The 17,714-nt window shown below is 34.1% G+C and overlaps 1 protein-coding gene across 1 annotated transcript; it reads left to right on the plus strand.

The window, feature by feature from the left end:
• Window positions 1–10,681: 10,681 nt before the first annotated feature.
• On the plus strand, window positions 10,682–11,093 carry LOC100720138 (keratin-associated protein 20-2-like). The gene has a single exon (XM_003467341.2). It carries the CDS (start codon window positions 10,715–10,717, stop codon window positions 10,886–10,888), a length of 174 nt encoding a protein of 57 aa, XP_003467389.1. The 5' UTR covers window positions 10,682–10,714; the 3' UTR covers window positions 10,889–11,093.
• The last annotated feature ends 6,621 nt before the right edge of the window (window positions 11,094–17,714 follow it).

Consider the following 17,714-nt stretch of genomic DNA (forward strand, 5'->3'; position numbering starts at 1 on the left):
TTCATGCTTTTCTCACTACCTGGTTGCGGGTGTACATTGTGGAGAAGAATACAAGAACAGATGCTTTCATTCATTGCATTATGTCATAGCATGACTACAGTACATCCTTGGAAGACTTTAAAATGCAAATTTCTTAAAACAATAAGATGTTGTCTTTCTAGCTAACTATGGTTCATAAACTTAAACTTCAGAGACTCACTATAAAATTATTTTAGATCATGTATGAAATTATAGCTGCCTTTATACAATCTGTGAAGAATCAATAAAAGTGATCCTTTCTTTACAAAAAGAAATAGTAACATATATTACCATTTAAGAACTAATAAATCATCTCTGACACCTTATGTGTTTTTTGTAAGGTTTTTATTCTTCCCTAATCTCTTGAAATCATTTTTTAGTTACAAAAACTGTATATATTAAGATAGAAAGAAAAATACTAAGAGGGGAAAATATTTTCAAAAGCCAAATTCTGTACCATTTGCATGATTTCATGGAAGCTAATAACATAATCTAAACTTGTGATCTAGAATAAGCAAGGTAGTATGATAGAAGAATTTCTTGTTAAGGCACTTAATACGGTTAGGTACATCTCCACACAGCCATGTTTTCTTGTGTAAATTGGTAGTGAGACATATTGTAGATGGCTTCAATGCCAATTAGCTTGCAATGTGAATCCAACTGTCCCCGTTTTTGCCTAGGTATGGCATATAAGGCATATATATACGCAGGATCTGACCATAAAATTCTCAAATCTGCTCTACATCTGAGTCTTCCACTCCTGACTTCATGAAAGTTTTCAGAAACTACTGTAGAAACCCGGGCTACGGCTATGGACACCTAGGCTGTGTTTAGAGTATTGTTTGTTAAGACTTTTATTTTTTTTCTGATATTCTGTTTTAATTGTCCTATATTACTTGAAAACAGGCTGTGGCTGTGGTGGCTATTGAGGTTATGGATTTGCCTGTTGCCACCCGTGTTGCTATGGAAAACACTGGTCTTCCGGCTCTTTTTTGAGAAACTGTTCTTTGTCAGCCAATGTTTCATGAAGCACTGTTTCTCCCTTCCAGCTTTATTTGCAAGAACAGTGTTGCCATCTGCTGAGACTATGCCAGCTGAATGTTGAATGCTGTGCATCTTCATGACTTTTTTAAATTGAAATGACCAGCAGTTTCCATCAATAGAAAAGCAATTCTTTGATGTTGTGTTTTGTTTTGTTCTGTTTTTTTCTGAGACAGGATCTCACTAAGCAGTTCAGGTTGGCCTCGAGCTAACTTTGTAGCCCAGGCTGGTCTTGAACTCACAAGGATCCTCCTGCCTTGGCCTCCCGAGTGCTGGGATTACAAATGTGTGCCCCAGCACACTGTTTTGTTATGTTAGTATTAAGTGATTAGGTATAATCCAATCACTAGCCAAATTTATTTGGGAGAGTTTCTAAATTCATCTTTCTTGTTGAAGATAATGTCTTTTACAACCCCATTACAGCTTTTTTGTGTGTTTTGTGTGGGTTTTTTTGTGCATTTACGTGTTTGAACTGTTGACAATTTTGCTAGCTATAGTTGACAATTTAGATGTTTCAGACATGAAACTACTTTAGTAGTTTGAATAATTCTTAAGTCTATTTGTAAACATTTCTTAATTCATACAATTTATTATTAAAAACTAATAATATAAATAATGATAAAATATAAATCAATGATCTGTTTTATTAGTAACTAGTGTTAGCATTTAGGGTGTCAACATATATGTAACATATACAGTGAGTATATGTAAAATTACTTTTTGAATAGAAAGATGAAAATATGAAGCTTGCAAAGATCTTATGTTTTTTCCTCTCTGTATGTGTTTTCTGAGGTTCCAGAGGAGAAAATTTTGTAGATATTTCTGTTTTTCTCCATTAGTAGAAAAAAGGCAACACATGACGTCTTACATACTTTCAGTGGATGTAAATTTACGGATTCTATTTTTGGCCTTGCAGATGGCTCCTCTTAGGCACTGTTCTATATGTGCACTTGAGAGGAAGTTGTTCTCTGTCATCAAGAAGTACGTTACGTTTGTTAAGTTTAGAGTATTTTTTGAAGTCTTCTATTTTTTTCTGAAATCCTGTTGTAATTTTCCTATGTCTTGAAAACAGGCTGTGGAAACATTCTGCTGTCACTATTGCATACTTTCTTGCTTCTTTCAATTCTGCCACGTTTTTTATTTCCATGTTTTGCGCTATTTTTATGCACAAAAAGAACTTAAACTGCTGTACTTTTCAAATATGCTACAATCTTATCCTCATTTAATGTACCTTCTACTTCTATTAAAATTCCTTGATTTAAATTTGATATATCTACATGGATGTGGAATCACATACTGTTTCAAGAGAATTTGGCTGTGCTTGCAGTTATATGACGGGTAATTTAAAATCCTTGCCTTGTCAGACGTCAAGTTTGAACATCTGATTAACTTAGTTCTAAGATTGTCTTTTTTACTTCAAGCTGTGTATTTTTTGATTTTGGTATGATAGTATGTGAGAAATATTATGTATTAAAATTTTTTTACCAAAACCTCTTAAATTCAGTTTATTATTATTAAATACTAATAATGTAAAATACTAATGCTAGAAATCTTTAGTTTTATGGCAGAAACCTTGTTTATGTTTAGTATATACATTCTGATCTACTTTACTATTGTGCACATTTTTCAAAACTGTTATTGTTATTTGGTCTGCTTGGTTACATTTTTCCAGAGATCCACCTGGTGCCTGCCACTGCGTCTGAGAGTGGCTGGTGAGAGAATTTCAAAAGTCCATGCCATGGGTCACTTGATAGGGGTAGGGTTCTGTTGAGCCTGTCCACTGTCTACCTCTTCGCAGGGACAGGAGAGACTCAGGAAGGTCAGAACAGATGCTTGCTGAAGCAGGAAATAATTCATGTTTGAAAAACCAGTGGATCAATAATAAGCACATAGTGAGTTAAAAAATACTCTGGACTGCATAAAGAGACATTCGACAGAGGACATGTATGAAGTACGATAAAGTAGTGAGCAAAACAGAATTTGTGTCTTTAAACATTTACACTAGAAAAAATATTTTAAAAATTGATAGCCTATACTTCTTTAAAAAAGAAGTGAAATAAAGTAAGTACAGATTAATCATACTGGAGAAAAAAATTGAAATCAATTCAAAAGAAAATGGACAAGAGTTTAAAGAAACCTGTAACAGCTAATGTTGACATTTTAAATACATTGGTAAAATTGATAAATTTAAACAAGATTCAACAAAAATGTAAGAGAAAATATATATTATCCACACAAAGAATGAATGAACGTTTTTTATGATACTGTAAGTATTAAAATGATAAATTGTTATCAGCAATGTTACAACAACACATTCCACTGAATTTGTGAAATGGATATTTTTTTTTGAAGTAAATAAATTAACATACCAACTCAAGAAAGTATGAACAACACTATGTTGTTTAAGAAAATGAATTGCTAATTTAAAACTTTTTTCGCATAGCCATAGAACAGGATAGCTTCCTTTGTAAATTCTACCGAATATTTATGTAATAGACATGAGTAATTTTTAAGATGACAACTGGTTAAGTACCAAATTCACAATAATTCAATCAAAAAAAGAAGAAAAGCAAGAAAGGAAAGAAATAAAACAAATTTAAATAACAAATTATTGAAGTCATAGAAGAGCGAAGATAACCTCAATGAACAAAATAACAAATTGACTTTTTTGGGGGGGTATAACAAAAAAGCCTATCAATTATACTTCTTTGCAGTACGAAATTCTGAGAGAGGGTTTTCTAGTAATCGAAGATAAAGAAATGCTGCAGATAATAGAAAGAAACCTTATGAACAGGCTGAAATTTACCCAGTAGTCATCAATAAAAATAAATATCTAAGTGGATCAGAGGATATGTAATAGGAAAAAGACTTGTAGTATTCTGATCTACAATGGATGGTCTTCAAAACTCAAAGCTTGCAGGGAAGAAAATATGTGAGAAAACAGAGTCAATTTTGGTAATTGGATAATGAAGAGAAAGAAAGAAAATGAAGACACTCCGCTCCCAAAAAGTCAATGAAGCAAATTAGGAAGCAATTTGGTCTCAGTCTTCTGAGAAAACAATGTTCTGATTTGCACATTTCCATCCTAATATTGTTCTGTGCATATGTGAATGTCTAAAATTACCAAAGCTCACAGATACACAGAGTGCTCATGAAAAAATCAGAAAGTGAAATTCAGTGCACATCATTAAAGGTAATTTCCCATGTAAAACAACAATGAAGCAAAGAACAGCTACAAGACAAACATTTCCTTTAAATTTTATATTCAAGCAAGCATAGGAGAACATGAAATATGACTTTTATTGAGAAATCCTAAAACTAGGCCTAGACATGGAAAATAAAAATACATAAATGAAAGCTTACTGCACTCTGCCAAGAAACCAAAGAAAACGAAGTTATGTTATAAATGAAGAAAGCATTTCTAGATAGCCAAGGGAGAACACATTCAATGAATAATAATAATGAAACCAGACATATTTCCAGGAAGATCATATGTTTAAGGCTAGCACAGCCAGCTCAACATACACTATCCCAAAATACAACATTAAAAGACCTAGAGATGTAGCTTGATGATAGTGTCTTAGATTCAATTGTCACTACCAAAACCAAAAGCAAAACCACACAGGACAATTTAACAAAGACCCAAAATATCGATGAAGACCAAAATAAAATGTAGATAACAGGAAGGAGGGAGATAGATCAAGAGATGGAGGGAGATGGGTGGGTGACGTGGAGAGGGTTATAAAAAGGGCCGAAGGTGTGTTTGAACATGTGCCATCTCCACACAGGCAGTATAATCATTATGTACTGAAAACATTTACTAATAGTAAAACTCTAAAGAAAGGGCATTAAGGGTCTAGGAATTTAGCTCAGTGCTTCTAGCACTTGCCTGGTAAGTATGAGGTCAAGAGTTCAACCTCAGTACAAAAAGAAAAGAAGGCATAAAACAAAAGAATAAAAATGAAATATAGAAAAAATAAAAATTATGTGAATGTTTCCAGCAGCAAGAAGAAAATATTTTGAATTTTCTTACAATAGACAAGTGATAAATCTTTGAGGAGACACATATGTTTACTCTGTGGACCTTCCACTGCATAAACACGTACAAAAAAATCACATGGTATCCTATGTATATATGAACAAATTTTACATGACATTTTGATAAATTAGTTACAAAGAGTATAAATTGGAGAATAAATACTTGATGTGAATAGCTAACAGAAAGAGAGTAACACTTATAGAACTGAAGTTCTTAAAGAAAAGAAGACAAAAACAGAACAACAAATATTAAAAAATGTAATTCAAGATAAATTTGTCCAAAGCTAAAAAAGTGGTTGGAATCACTTACTGAGAAGACCCACCTTTGCCTGAGAATATTAGCACAGAATGATCAATTGTAAGCTATAGTAATTAAAATGTTAGATTTCTAAGTTAAAATAGATTTTTCTATAATATTTTAACTCAAATAAAATTAATTCATTTATAAAGGGAAAGAATGATTAATTTCCTAAGAGAATAGAGATAAACAAAATTGCACCCCTAGATTTGGAGATTATATCAGGGCTAAATCATTAAAGCTATATTTGTGAGTACTCCCTAGATCCAGATTTCTTAAGATAAGTCTACCAAATCTTCAGAGACAGACAAAAGCATCTTAATGCTCTATAAATTTTTCACTAGCACTGCAAATAAAGGGAAACTTCCTGCTTGTTATTATGAAACACTCATAACATTCCAATAAGTGGTGCAACACTATTAAAGGGATTTCTGCCTGTTCAAGAGAAACACCCTTTTACAAATCACTCCTCACACAAGGCTATGACGTTCTTATAATAGAGACCTGTGTGTGTGTGTGTGTGTGTGTGTGTGTGTGTGTGTGTGTGTGTGTGTGTAATACTATTTTTGGAAGTGGCTAAGGATTTTAGTTTCTGTTACATATATTTGTAACATCATCTTGCTGGAATTTCTTTCCCTCCCTTTGAAAAAACATGCAAATATTTTGGGAATCCACATAGCGTCTTGGGGCTGAGGAAGATTTCCAGATCTTGGTGTTTAGCACCTCTTTTATACAGCCACAGAAAACCAAATTTAACCAAGTACAAAAGTGTGATGGCAGATACCCTTGCAGCTGAGCCTCAGGTGACACTGCAGACTGGACTAGTGCCTTGATTACTTCATTGAACCCTAACCCTAATCCTAACCCTAACCCTAACCCAAATTTTTAATGTAAACCAAAAGTGTTGATTTTTTTCCAGTTTTTATGATCATAAATTCAAGTCAGTGAATTTTACAGTCTCAAGTAAATGATGATAATCATTTCTGAGGTGGCTTTTCTCTTTAAAATATTTTTAAAATAACCATTATAAAAGAGGATATCTTTACAGCATTCATTCATTCATATTGCGATATCATGATACAGAGATTGTCAAGTTATTATTTTCCTTTATTGTTCAACATGTGTCATATGATTCTTGAACTAATTTATAGATTATGTTGCATTTAACTGTGGTTTATTTGGCGGGACAAATGCTATTATATCATTTCCTCATAACTAGAGTGGAAAGTGAGATTTACAAAATCTATGTTACTCTTCCAAGAAAAACAACCTTGGACCTGGTAAAGAAGCTGACACAGAAATAGTAAAAGAAAATATACCTGGGTAACCAAGCAATCATGCAACCTTTACTGTTTTTTCCATGCCATAAACATCTGGAGACTAAACACCGTATCCAAGGTGTGCAAAACAGCCCCTTCATCACTGAGGTATTGTCCTGATTCCACTCATTACCTTGCATTGAAACAGACCAAAAACTGTTGCTAGGAAATTTTGAATATCAAACGACTAAAATAAAAACTAGTTCTTTGAAAATATTAACAAATTTTATTAGGTTAAGAGGAAAACAAGTTTTAGCATGAAAGTTAGCAAGGCAGTTGCTTTCACTGCATCATCCTGATGGGAGCAGAAGTGACAGGTAAACTTTCATCTTAACTCAATTCAAGAAGAAAATTCAAGGAATTTCTTGGATCCACATAGGTTACAGCAGCTCACAGGAGACACCTATTGCAGAATCACCACCACATAAGGGCGCAGGCATGTGAGGTTCAGAACTGGCTAATCTTGATGTCAGAGGTGCAAAAGGTGAGAATCTTCCTCAATAGTAGTAGCCAAAGCCAGAGCCATAGCCAGAGCCACATCCATAGCCACAGCCACACAGGGAGCGGGAGCCATAGCCACAGCCCAGGGTGCGGAAGCCAGAGCCATAGCAGGAGCCATAGCCACAGCCCAGGCCTCCATAGCCATAGCCCCGGCCTCCATAGCCACAGCATCCATAGCCGCGGCCGCCATAGTAGCTTCCGTAGTAGCTGCCACACATGGTGTTGGGTGCTAAGGTTGTGCTTTGATAGAAGAGGAATGCAGGTGACTTGAGTCTGGACAATTCTCCCTGCCGTGGGCCTTTTATATGTCCCACATGTGGGTGGGATCCACAACATGTGCTCATGTTATTTGCTAATTTTATGACTAACGTAAATGTATTGTTTACAAGACTAGAGGGCAACAGCTTACGCCATCTATTAAAGAGGCATCTTGCCTGGACCAGCTATGGTATACTTTAGCAAGATTGTACAGTCACACATGTAAAGCCAACCTTCCTATTAGATCAGACTAAAATTCTAAAATTAAGTGTCATGTAAACAAGGAGCATTGTAAATGTTTTCAATTGCAATGCTCTTAAGCACAATATTTTTCTCTTTGACCCTCCACAATTATGGTCTTTCCTTAGAAATATTTTTAATACTTCTTCCAAATATGTGATATGTCAGTGTGGCTTGAGCCTTCTATTTATCAGAGATAAGACCATGGGATACTTGATGATTTCATGTACCTTGATAAAATGTTTAAATACAGAAACAAGATTTTGATACAATTAGATCAATAAAACAGTTTTTATTATTCAAAATATTGTTTTACCAATGTCTTTGTGGGCATTTTGATAAATAAATCACCTAAATATTGTCCTGAACTGTCTCTGGTTTTCTTTTGCAGAAATATTATTAATAGAGAATGAGCAGATATTAAAGAGAATAACATTGCTATGAACTTTTTTTTTTTTTTTTTTTTTTTTTTTTGGTACCTGGAATCAAACTCCAGACCTCACATTTGCCAGGCAGCTCTAATTCCACTGAGCTATATCCCCAGCCTCTGTGAACTTTTACTCTGACAATTTAGCAGGTCTATTATCCATCCATATGTCCATTTACCAAATGTCAATCAAACATAGTTTTAATGAAATATCGTGAAAATGCTGCAAAAGCTATATTTTCCTTCATAATTTGCAACTGATAAGCATTATTTTAAAAAGATAATCCATTTTGTGCTTCTCATACACAGTCTAAGTAAATATTGAAATCTAAATGACTGTGAAAAGTATTATTTAGGCTGCATGAAGATTTTCTGAATGTCAAAAATAATAGGGCTCAGACATGGAAAGCACAAAATGGTTTCGGAAAACTGTTCAGAGATTAGGGATGTGAGGAAAATCAGAAAACATCAAAAAAGCTGGCAGAAGTTTTTGCTGGTTTAATGTAAGATGTAGCTACATGTAAATGATTGCAATAGGGATTAGAGCATTTTGATTAAAGTTATAAGCTATATGTTCCTACCAGTGTAAAGAACTAAATGAATGCATGTATAAATATAAGGAAATAGAATTATTTTATAGTAATATTGAAGTATATAATTGTAGTAGGAATTGTGGAGAAAAAAATCATCAATGCATTTTAAAGTAACAGAAAAAGATGTGGCAAGCACCAAAATACTTAACTACTCTTGGTCTTTCCAAAAGTCAAGAAAACACTGATTTCACAATAGACCTGAGGAAACATGAAATGATCAAGGTTGATGTTATCAGTACTGTCACAAACTAGTATCAAAAGTTTGATGATGCATTAACAGGAATGTAATTCCACTTCAGTGATATTCCATATGTGTATAATCCAGATCTACTCATGGGAGAGCTACAGACAAACATAAGTTTTGGGATATGCTAACAACACAACGGGTATGCATTTTCAAAACTATTCAAGCCATAACATTTAAAGAAAGGCAGAGAAATTATACAGATTGCTTTTCAATCTTTGTTTCTGCAACTAACAGCACAAATCAGCTGTTTATCACTTGCTTTCTTGTCTTTTCAAAGCTATACTCTCATTTTATGGAGATGTTCATAGCATATTTGTTTTGTTTGCCTCGAATCTTACAAGCTGCTTCTCTTCATTAAGTTTTATTTGACTGGTTGGAATTTGACCTCAAAATACTAGAGTGCCTGTGACTTGGTGTTGACAGCCTTGTGATCTCTGTCCAAGCTCTTTTTTAGAGATTGTGTTTAGTACCAGAATTCTATCGCATGCTGTAAGTATATTATCTTCTCAAATCAACCCCATATTTATCTTTGACACTGACTTTTTGTTGTATCAAACATGTATTCTACATGTTTAGTACCTTTCATGTTTACTATCTGACATCAAAAACCTGGAGCATGCTATCTCCTTTCATGTCCTACCCCTTTCCCCAGATTAATTATAATGCTAAAACCACTTGGCTTTTTAGGCCTTCAATATAACAAATTGTTGCTAACAATAAATTCCTTCTTTATTTTTACTATTTTCTTTTTATTTAAATAATGCCAAGTGATGCTTGCTTTTACCTTCTAATAGAATTAAGATTTTAAATCACCTAGATATAGCTTTATGACCATTTATCTTAGTCTTTTCCAAGTAATTTTTTAACTATTAAGGTCACTCACTGAGTTTTATTGTACTGAGAACAATCTTCACTATTATAATTTATCTAATTTATTTTAAAAATCTGTCTTCCTCTATTTTGTCTCAACTCTAAACTCCAGAAAAAAACTTCATCTTTTCCTCCAGTAATAAATGTGAAGAAGGACTCTAAGCTGTTTTTGTCTTTCTTTCCATGCTCATCTCAGTTTGCTACAAGGGAAAGTATTAGTGCAAGACTTTACAAATATAAAATGAATATAATTATTACACATGCATAGTATCTACAAAGTGAAGATGGTTTCAAAGGTAGTGTTTCAACTCTCTAACATTATAAAATAAGTATACATCAGGAAGGGGGATTTTAATTGCTGTAGAATAAACAAAAGAGCAAATTAAAAAAATCAAATAGGTAGGGTTATGTTACAAATAAATCCAGACTTCACTAGGTCTTCATGATTGCGTGGCAGACCGCTCTGCAATTCTAAACTTGTTATTTATGGAGGAAAAGGAAGATTCAAAAAGAAAAAAGAATATCTCAACAGGCAGGGTTCACACATGGACTTTGTGATCATACAGTCCTCGTCATCAGTCTGAAGATTGGAATATTAAGGAAGCAAAGACCACATAACCAAGAGACGCCCCTCTCTAGAAAACTCATGACTTTCTGCTGACACCTAGTGGCAGCTTTGTCTTGGACACGTGGTTGAGAGATTTTTGAAGTTTTGTTTATTTTTAGTTTGGAGAACAAATCCAAAATAGACTGTGGTTTGTGTCACATACCACTTAGGAGGTATAAAAGGACCTGAGCAGATTAAGAGACTCAGACTGCAGAAGCAACTCCTCTGCCTCAACTAAACCTTCCACTTCTGACACCATGTGCTACTTTGGCAACTTCTATCGTGGCCTGGGCTATGGCTATGGTGGCCTTGGCTATGGCTACGGTGGCCTGGGCTATGGCTACGGTGGCCTGGGCTGTGGCTGTGGTGGCTATGGTTACACCTGCTATCGCCCGTGCTGCTATGGAAGATACTTGTCTGGCTACTACTAAGGAATTCTGATTGCTTCTCGTTTTGCTTCATTTGCTGATACAGCACTGGAAATATCAACAGTTATCTCTCCAAATTTCTCCAGATTTAATCATTGATTATAATGAATCATACCTATATTGATTGATGGAAATTACAACACTTAAGGGAATTATCCTTTGATATTTTGTTAGTATCACATTGGTTGGCATGTAATAATCACATGTAAGGGAGCTTATAATTTTTTGGCTTTTCAATAAATCTAATCACTTTTATTATGTACTGGTTATGATACGTGCTTATTTTTCATCATCACACATGTGTGTTTGTGTGGATGTGGATTTACATGGGAAGATCATTACTCTGGTATCTATTTTAGTAATGCTATAAAAATACATAGTATGATTAACGATTGTTTCCAATTAGTATCTTAAAAGTACTCTGATATGCTATTCCATCTCTCTATATTGAACTAAATATTATATTAGAAAAATTCAGTGTTTCAGGCAGGCAACATAAAAAAGCAGTAGTACTGTGGCTTGTCACATGCACTCTTTGTCCTGCAATTTTCTGTCCTAATACAGTATAATTTCCCCCCTCATCATGGTGTCTGACTTCTTTTACACTCATAGACAAAAATTTTTTTCATGAGTTGACTGATACACTTGCTAGATTTGTATGCCCATGGCAAAGACTGCCTCAGTGTGTCTTCTGAGTTTGTGTGACATTGTTTGGGTTTGGGAAAATCTTCATTACCGTTTCTAAAAGGCAGTGTCTTTGGTAGAATGAACTTAAAATATGTGGCTGGTCTCAGAGTACATATCTGCTCCAAAATCATACAAATACTATTGTCTTTATCTTGTACACAGTTCATATTAAGTGAAACTCCCTGTAGTTCCTTCTTGTATTTGTTCCATCCACTCATTAATATTGTTAATGGTCAGAAGTATTAAGACCAATCATAGGGGGCGGTGAATTTAGCTCAGTGGCATAAGTGCCTGCCTTGCAAGCCTGTGGTCATGAGTTCAAACCCTGGTACCTGTAAAAATACAAAAAAAAAAAAAAAAAAGATGAATCCTAATCAGTTATAGAGAAATTATAGTTTGATATTTTTTATTCTCCCCTTGAATATAAAGAAATGTCAATGGTGAAATATCCACATAGAGATTACACACTGTGTATTAAGACTTGCCACTGATTACTCTTTTTAAAATTTATTTTTATTAGTATATGACATTTCATTACATAGTGATTACATTCAACACACAGAGCAGGCACATAACACATTTTATTTCTGTTATGTTCTCTTCCCTCATTTCCTTTCTAATTCCTCTCCCCTTTCGAAAAACATCTAGCTCTCTGTTTTCTATTGTTTATCTTCTATTTTTTTCTTTATTTATAACTTGGGTGTCTCATCTAAGAGAAACTGTGTACTACTTATCCTCATGTGTCTGATTTATTTCATTCAACATTACGGTATTAAAGTGCATCCAATACCCTACAAATGGGTAAAATCAACTTTTCTTTACAACAGAATGTTCCATTTTGTATGAGTACCATATTATCTGTCTGTTTTACATGTGAGTTGCTTCTAAGACTTAGCTGTTTTGAATTGTGATTCTATACACATGAAAATATATGGATCATTCTAATATGATGTCTTTCAATCTTTCAGGAAGACATTTAGAAGGGGGATAGTGAGATTGAATGGAAAGTCCATACTGAGATAGTGACTGAACTAATTTACATTCCTACCAACAAGGTAGGATTCTTTTTTCCTTGAAGCCTCACTAGTATTTGCTATTTAATTTCTTGATGATAGTCATTGTTTCTGGAGTAAGATGTAATCTTATGGCTCTTTACATTTTTATTTCCTAAATGGCCGTAAATGTTGAACATATTTCATTATATTATTGAACATTCGTACTTCTGGGAAGTGATTAGTTATCACATGTTCCTATTTTTAACTGGGTCTTTCATTTGAGGGCTGTTATGGTTTGTGTTTGCATGGACCCCCTCCCCCAGCATTACGCACTAGAGGAGGCAGCCAAGTCTATCCTTTGTGATTGGTTCGTTGACTAGTGTTAGGATTGGTGGTGCCAGTGCTGCACCCACCCAGGGGCAGGGAGCTGGCACTCAATGTAAGGGAGGAAAGGATGAGTGCCTTCCCCTAGTGCCCTTTTCACTCTTGTTGCTTGTGGCTGGCATGAATGGCTGCCCTTCAGCCACACCACCCTGCCTTGGAGCCAGTTGAGTATGGACTTAAACCTCCAAAAATAATATACAAATAAATCTTTCCCTCCCTAATTTTGGGCATCAGGTATTTTGTTTCAACAATGAGAGAAAAGTAACCAAGACAAGGGTCTATTTTTTGGTTCCTTATATTTCCTACATACTAGGTTTCTATTCAAGACATAGTTGACAAAATTACTTTCCCATTCTGCAGGCTGTCTCTTCAATCTCTAGTTATTTCATTTGCTGTGCAGAATATTTTTAATTTGATATAACCTCATTTGTTTATTAGTGATACTATTTCTTGTGCAATTGAGGTCCTGTTTGGAAAGCTTTAGTCCTTATCCTAGGTATAAGGATTCAAGAGTTTTACCAATTTTATCTTCCTGTACATTGTGTCCCTGTTTTAATATTTAGACCATTAAACCATTTTTATTTCAGTTTAGTAGTTAGTGAGAGATAAGGTTCTATTTCAAATCATTTGCATGTAGATAGCCAATTTTCCAGCATATAGTTTTGGCCCCTTTGTCAAAGATCATGTGGTTAAAAATGTCTGTGGTTGTATCTGTGTCTTCTATTCTGTTCCACTGATCCATGTCGTTACTTATGCCAGAATCAGTGGCATAGAAAACAAAATGTGATGTTTTTATCACTGTGGTTTTGTAATATAACTTGAAATTCTGCATTTTGATGCCTTCTGCTTTGCTTTTGTTATGTAGGATAGCTTTTTGCTATTCTGGCATCTCTTCTGCTTCCATGAAAATTTTAGCATTGTTTTTTCCTGTCTGAGAGGAATGCTGTTGTGATAGCTTTCTTTTTTCTGATGTCTTCTTTGATCTCTTTTTCCAGTCTGGCTTTGCTTAGTTGGTAGGTTTTGTTTTTATTACAGACTCAATTTCACTGCCTGGCATTAGAAAATCCCTGGTTTTGATATTTTCTTGGTTCAGTTTACATAATTTTTATTTATTTAGGAATCTATTACTTTCTTTTGCATTTATTAGAGTACAAGTTTTCAGAATAGTCACTAATAATTTACAATTCAATGTTCTTTTTGTTTTCACATTTTTTATTTCTAATTGAATTGATAATGGATTTTTCATATCCTTTTTGTAAAATGGACTAAAGATTTGTCTATTTTTATTTTGATGTTATTTTTTGTTTTGAAAAACTCTCTTCAAGTGATTGAGTCTTTGTGTATTTCACTCCCAGTTTCATTAATTTATGCTCTAATATTTCCTTGATTGTACTAGTTTTGGATTTGAGTTACTTTGTCTTTTATGAACCTTAGTTTGCATTATTCAATTACTTATTTGGACATACTATGTTTCCCCTATGGAATTGTCTTTTTACTTCCTTTTTTACTTAAAATTTATAGCCAATATCTGAGCTTTGATCTATTTTACACCAACATAATAAGATCATAATATTGTTCTTGAGTTGCTTCTCCCTTAAATATGGGCTTGTGTGAATTAGAGGCAGAATGCTAAGTTTTAAATTGCAATATTTCCTTCTGCAGGATTTGTGATCCTGAATTATATTGTAAGTTTTCTGAAAAAGTTTCAATATTTAAGATAATTCTTCCAACGTATTGTGGTAGGAGAACAAATACACTACAACGTGCTCTGACATGGCTGAATATAAATATTTCTCTTTTATGCAATTCTGAAAAAGAATCACAGATTTTGATTAGGTTTTATTGAGAAATACAAATTTTAAGAGAAAAAGGAAGTTGAATAATGCAAATAATTATGATCTATGCAAAGAAAATATGTAATACTTGACATTTAGAGACATGATGTGAAAGATTGAGTCTCTAAATGCTTAAAAGGTGTCATTTTTAGAATAAAAGTGTTAAAGTAAAAAAAGAACAGAATTATTTTCTTTTCTCTGAAATAAAAATTTGTATCAATATTCTCCATGAAGACTGACTTTCCTAACACTTTGAGAGCTGAAGCAGGATTTATCCTCCATTGGTTGACATAACCACACTGCACAGCAAGTTCTCTGTACACTGTCCACATGTTCTAAAGAAGAGCGATTTACCAACCCTCATCATGACCTTCTCCTAGAGCAGATGTTGCTGGCTTTTGTTGACATCCAATATCAATGCCCTTCATTTGGTATTCTAAGAAACATTTAAGGGATTCTCTAATACAACCAAAAGTTAATCTGCAGGTGTTACACTGTCTTCTTCCTAAGTTTTCTGTCTTCTCTAGAAGAACATATCCATTTTGGAGCAGCATGCTAATTAACAGCACAAAACTGTCCCAGATGTTTGATTGTTTAAATGAAACAGGAAACCGTGGTTCAACAGGATATTTGGTGTCTGTCTTCTAAGGAATATCCATTCTGGTTTGAAACATGATCATGCTCCAAAATACATACAGACTTTTTGTTTTCAAAATCACAAGATTGTAAAACATATTAGGGCTTTAGAAAAAATCTAAAGTAGAACATAAGGCCTTTGCATATTTCCATTGTCTTATGAAAATAATCAGTGCTGACAGTTGGATGCCTGAAGCCCCTATAGTTTTCTGGGTTTTAGTTTAACTGACTTTGAAATTCTTTCCTACATCTATATGCGTTTTAGAATGGGTTTTATCCTTGTAATTATTTAGGTAATACTTTCTCATGGTGTAAACATTTTCTAATTGATCACATGACAGTGAGAAAGAATTGCCTATATCATCAGTTATAATAAAATTGAACAAAACAGTAAAGAACGAAACCAACAAAACCAAAACATTGGAGACATTACAGGACTTCAAAAGAAGATAATAGTCAAACCAGAATGGGGGTCATAATGAATCCCACTATCTTCACAGCTGTTGCCTAAACTTTCGAACCTGATACTATCCAGCAAAACAGAATAGAGGAACATCAGTCAAAACAAGATGGTGAGAGCAATACAGGGCTTCAAATCAAGTTAATAGAAAATCAAAGTGGGTTACTATAATATATCCTGCTATTTTTTAAATTATTTTCCCTTAATTAAAAGGATAAAAATAAAAAAGTAAATAATAATATGGAGATTTAGATAAAAGAGGGCATAACAACAACAGTGCAGATCAAAACATAACCATTTAAGCAAAATAGTGTTTCACTGCATTTTAATGTCATAAGCAAAATGGATATCAGTTTTTACTTAGTTCTTTTTTTTTACAAGCATGTTGCTTGGGATTTTAAAGTTAAATAATTATTTTAAAATTTTTATCATATATAGATATAGACATAGATATAAAATAGTATACATATTTGGTCTTTGAGTTCTATACCCTTAACAGATCATTAAACCTGTCATCTAGTTTTGAACCTCTTGGTGTGTAGCTTTTTTTCAGCAGATGCTAGCAGAGTTTCTTCTAAGTCCTTATTTTCTTTCTTCCTCCTCATCTAGGCACACTTCTTGCTGTTTGTCTTTTCCTGTCATTGCAGTTCCTAACTCAATGATTTAGAAGGCCATGGTACCGGGATCAAAATTTTTGTCTTACATTTATCGTGCAGACAACCAATTTAACCACTAACCTCAAAATTCCTCTGCCTCCTCATCCCTTTGCTCTACCTTACGAATCTCTGTCTCTCTTTCTCTCTCACTCTCTCATACACACATACACACCAGTGCACAGTCCTTTTCCAAAAATAATGACCAAATCCTTAATTCTATAATTCTTCCAGTTATTCACACCTCCATTACAACCATTTCATTTCCTCTATATAATCAAGATTGAATACATTTACTACCACCACTACCATTATAAAATTTTTTGTATGTGTTACTTAATTTCCCATGGGTCCAATGTTTTATATCTAGTGTGCTGACATTATTATTAATGGTACCGCCTTCAATACTCATGAAAACTGGCTTCAGCAATAAAGTATTATGGCTTCTTGTCTCTCCTGGTCTCATCAATTGCATTTCTTTCAGCTAACTTATTTATCCTTCTATCCCTCTGCCCTGTCAACCCTCATCTGTACGTCCGTTCAAGTCCTCTATATTTCCATATCCAGACTTTTAGCTGCAGGTGGTAAAAGTCCCTGACCTCACAGGGTGATGCCCACACATATTTGCAAAGCACTCCTTGTGGTTGAGTATTATTTGTTTCTCATAATCCTTTTATTTGTTTTCAGGCATCTTTTTTTTAATGTCATGGGAGCCCTCCCACTCTTTAACCAGTGTCTTTCAGGTTTCTCATTCAAGGCTTACTTTTACCCTCCTCTGTCTGCAACCTGCGCCTCCTATTTCACAGAGAAAAGAGAATTCCTGAGCCAGAAATCTTATCCACTTCCTTCTCATGCACTTTCCCACATTTGCATCTGTTATTTGACTTTTTATCTCAGTCTCCAAGGAAGCCTTATGCTCGCTCCTGTCCAAAATATCATTCCTCTACTTTGTTTTAAATGCCATCTTTTTCAACACCTTGCTTGATAAATTATCATCTCTGTCTGCTATATCTTCAGCATCTGGTCTTTCTGCTGACATCTTTCTTGTCATCTATAAACTTGCCCAAGTCTTTAGTTATTAAAAGGCTATCTCAACAGCACATCCCCCTTGGCTAGTTTTCTCTATACTTCTTTTTAATCAAGATTTTAAATTATTTTCTCTGATTCCTTTCATTCTGT

This window comes from Cavia porcellus, unplaced genomic scaffold (assembly GCF_034190915.1).
Source record: "Cavia porcellus strain 051 isolate PalLab524CR breed Dunkin Hartley unplaced genomic scaffold, mCavPor4.1 scaffold_7, whole genome shotgun sequence".
Taxonomy (NCBI): Eukaryota; Metazoa; Chordata; class Mammalia; order Rodentia; family Caviidae; genus Cavia; species Cavia porcellus.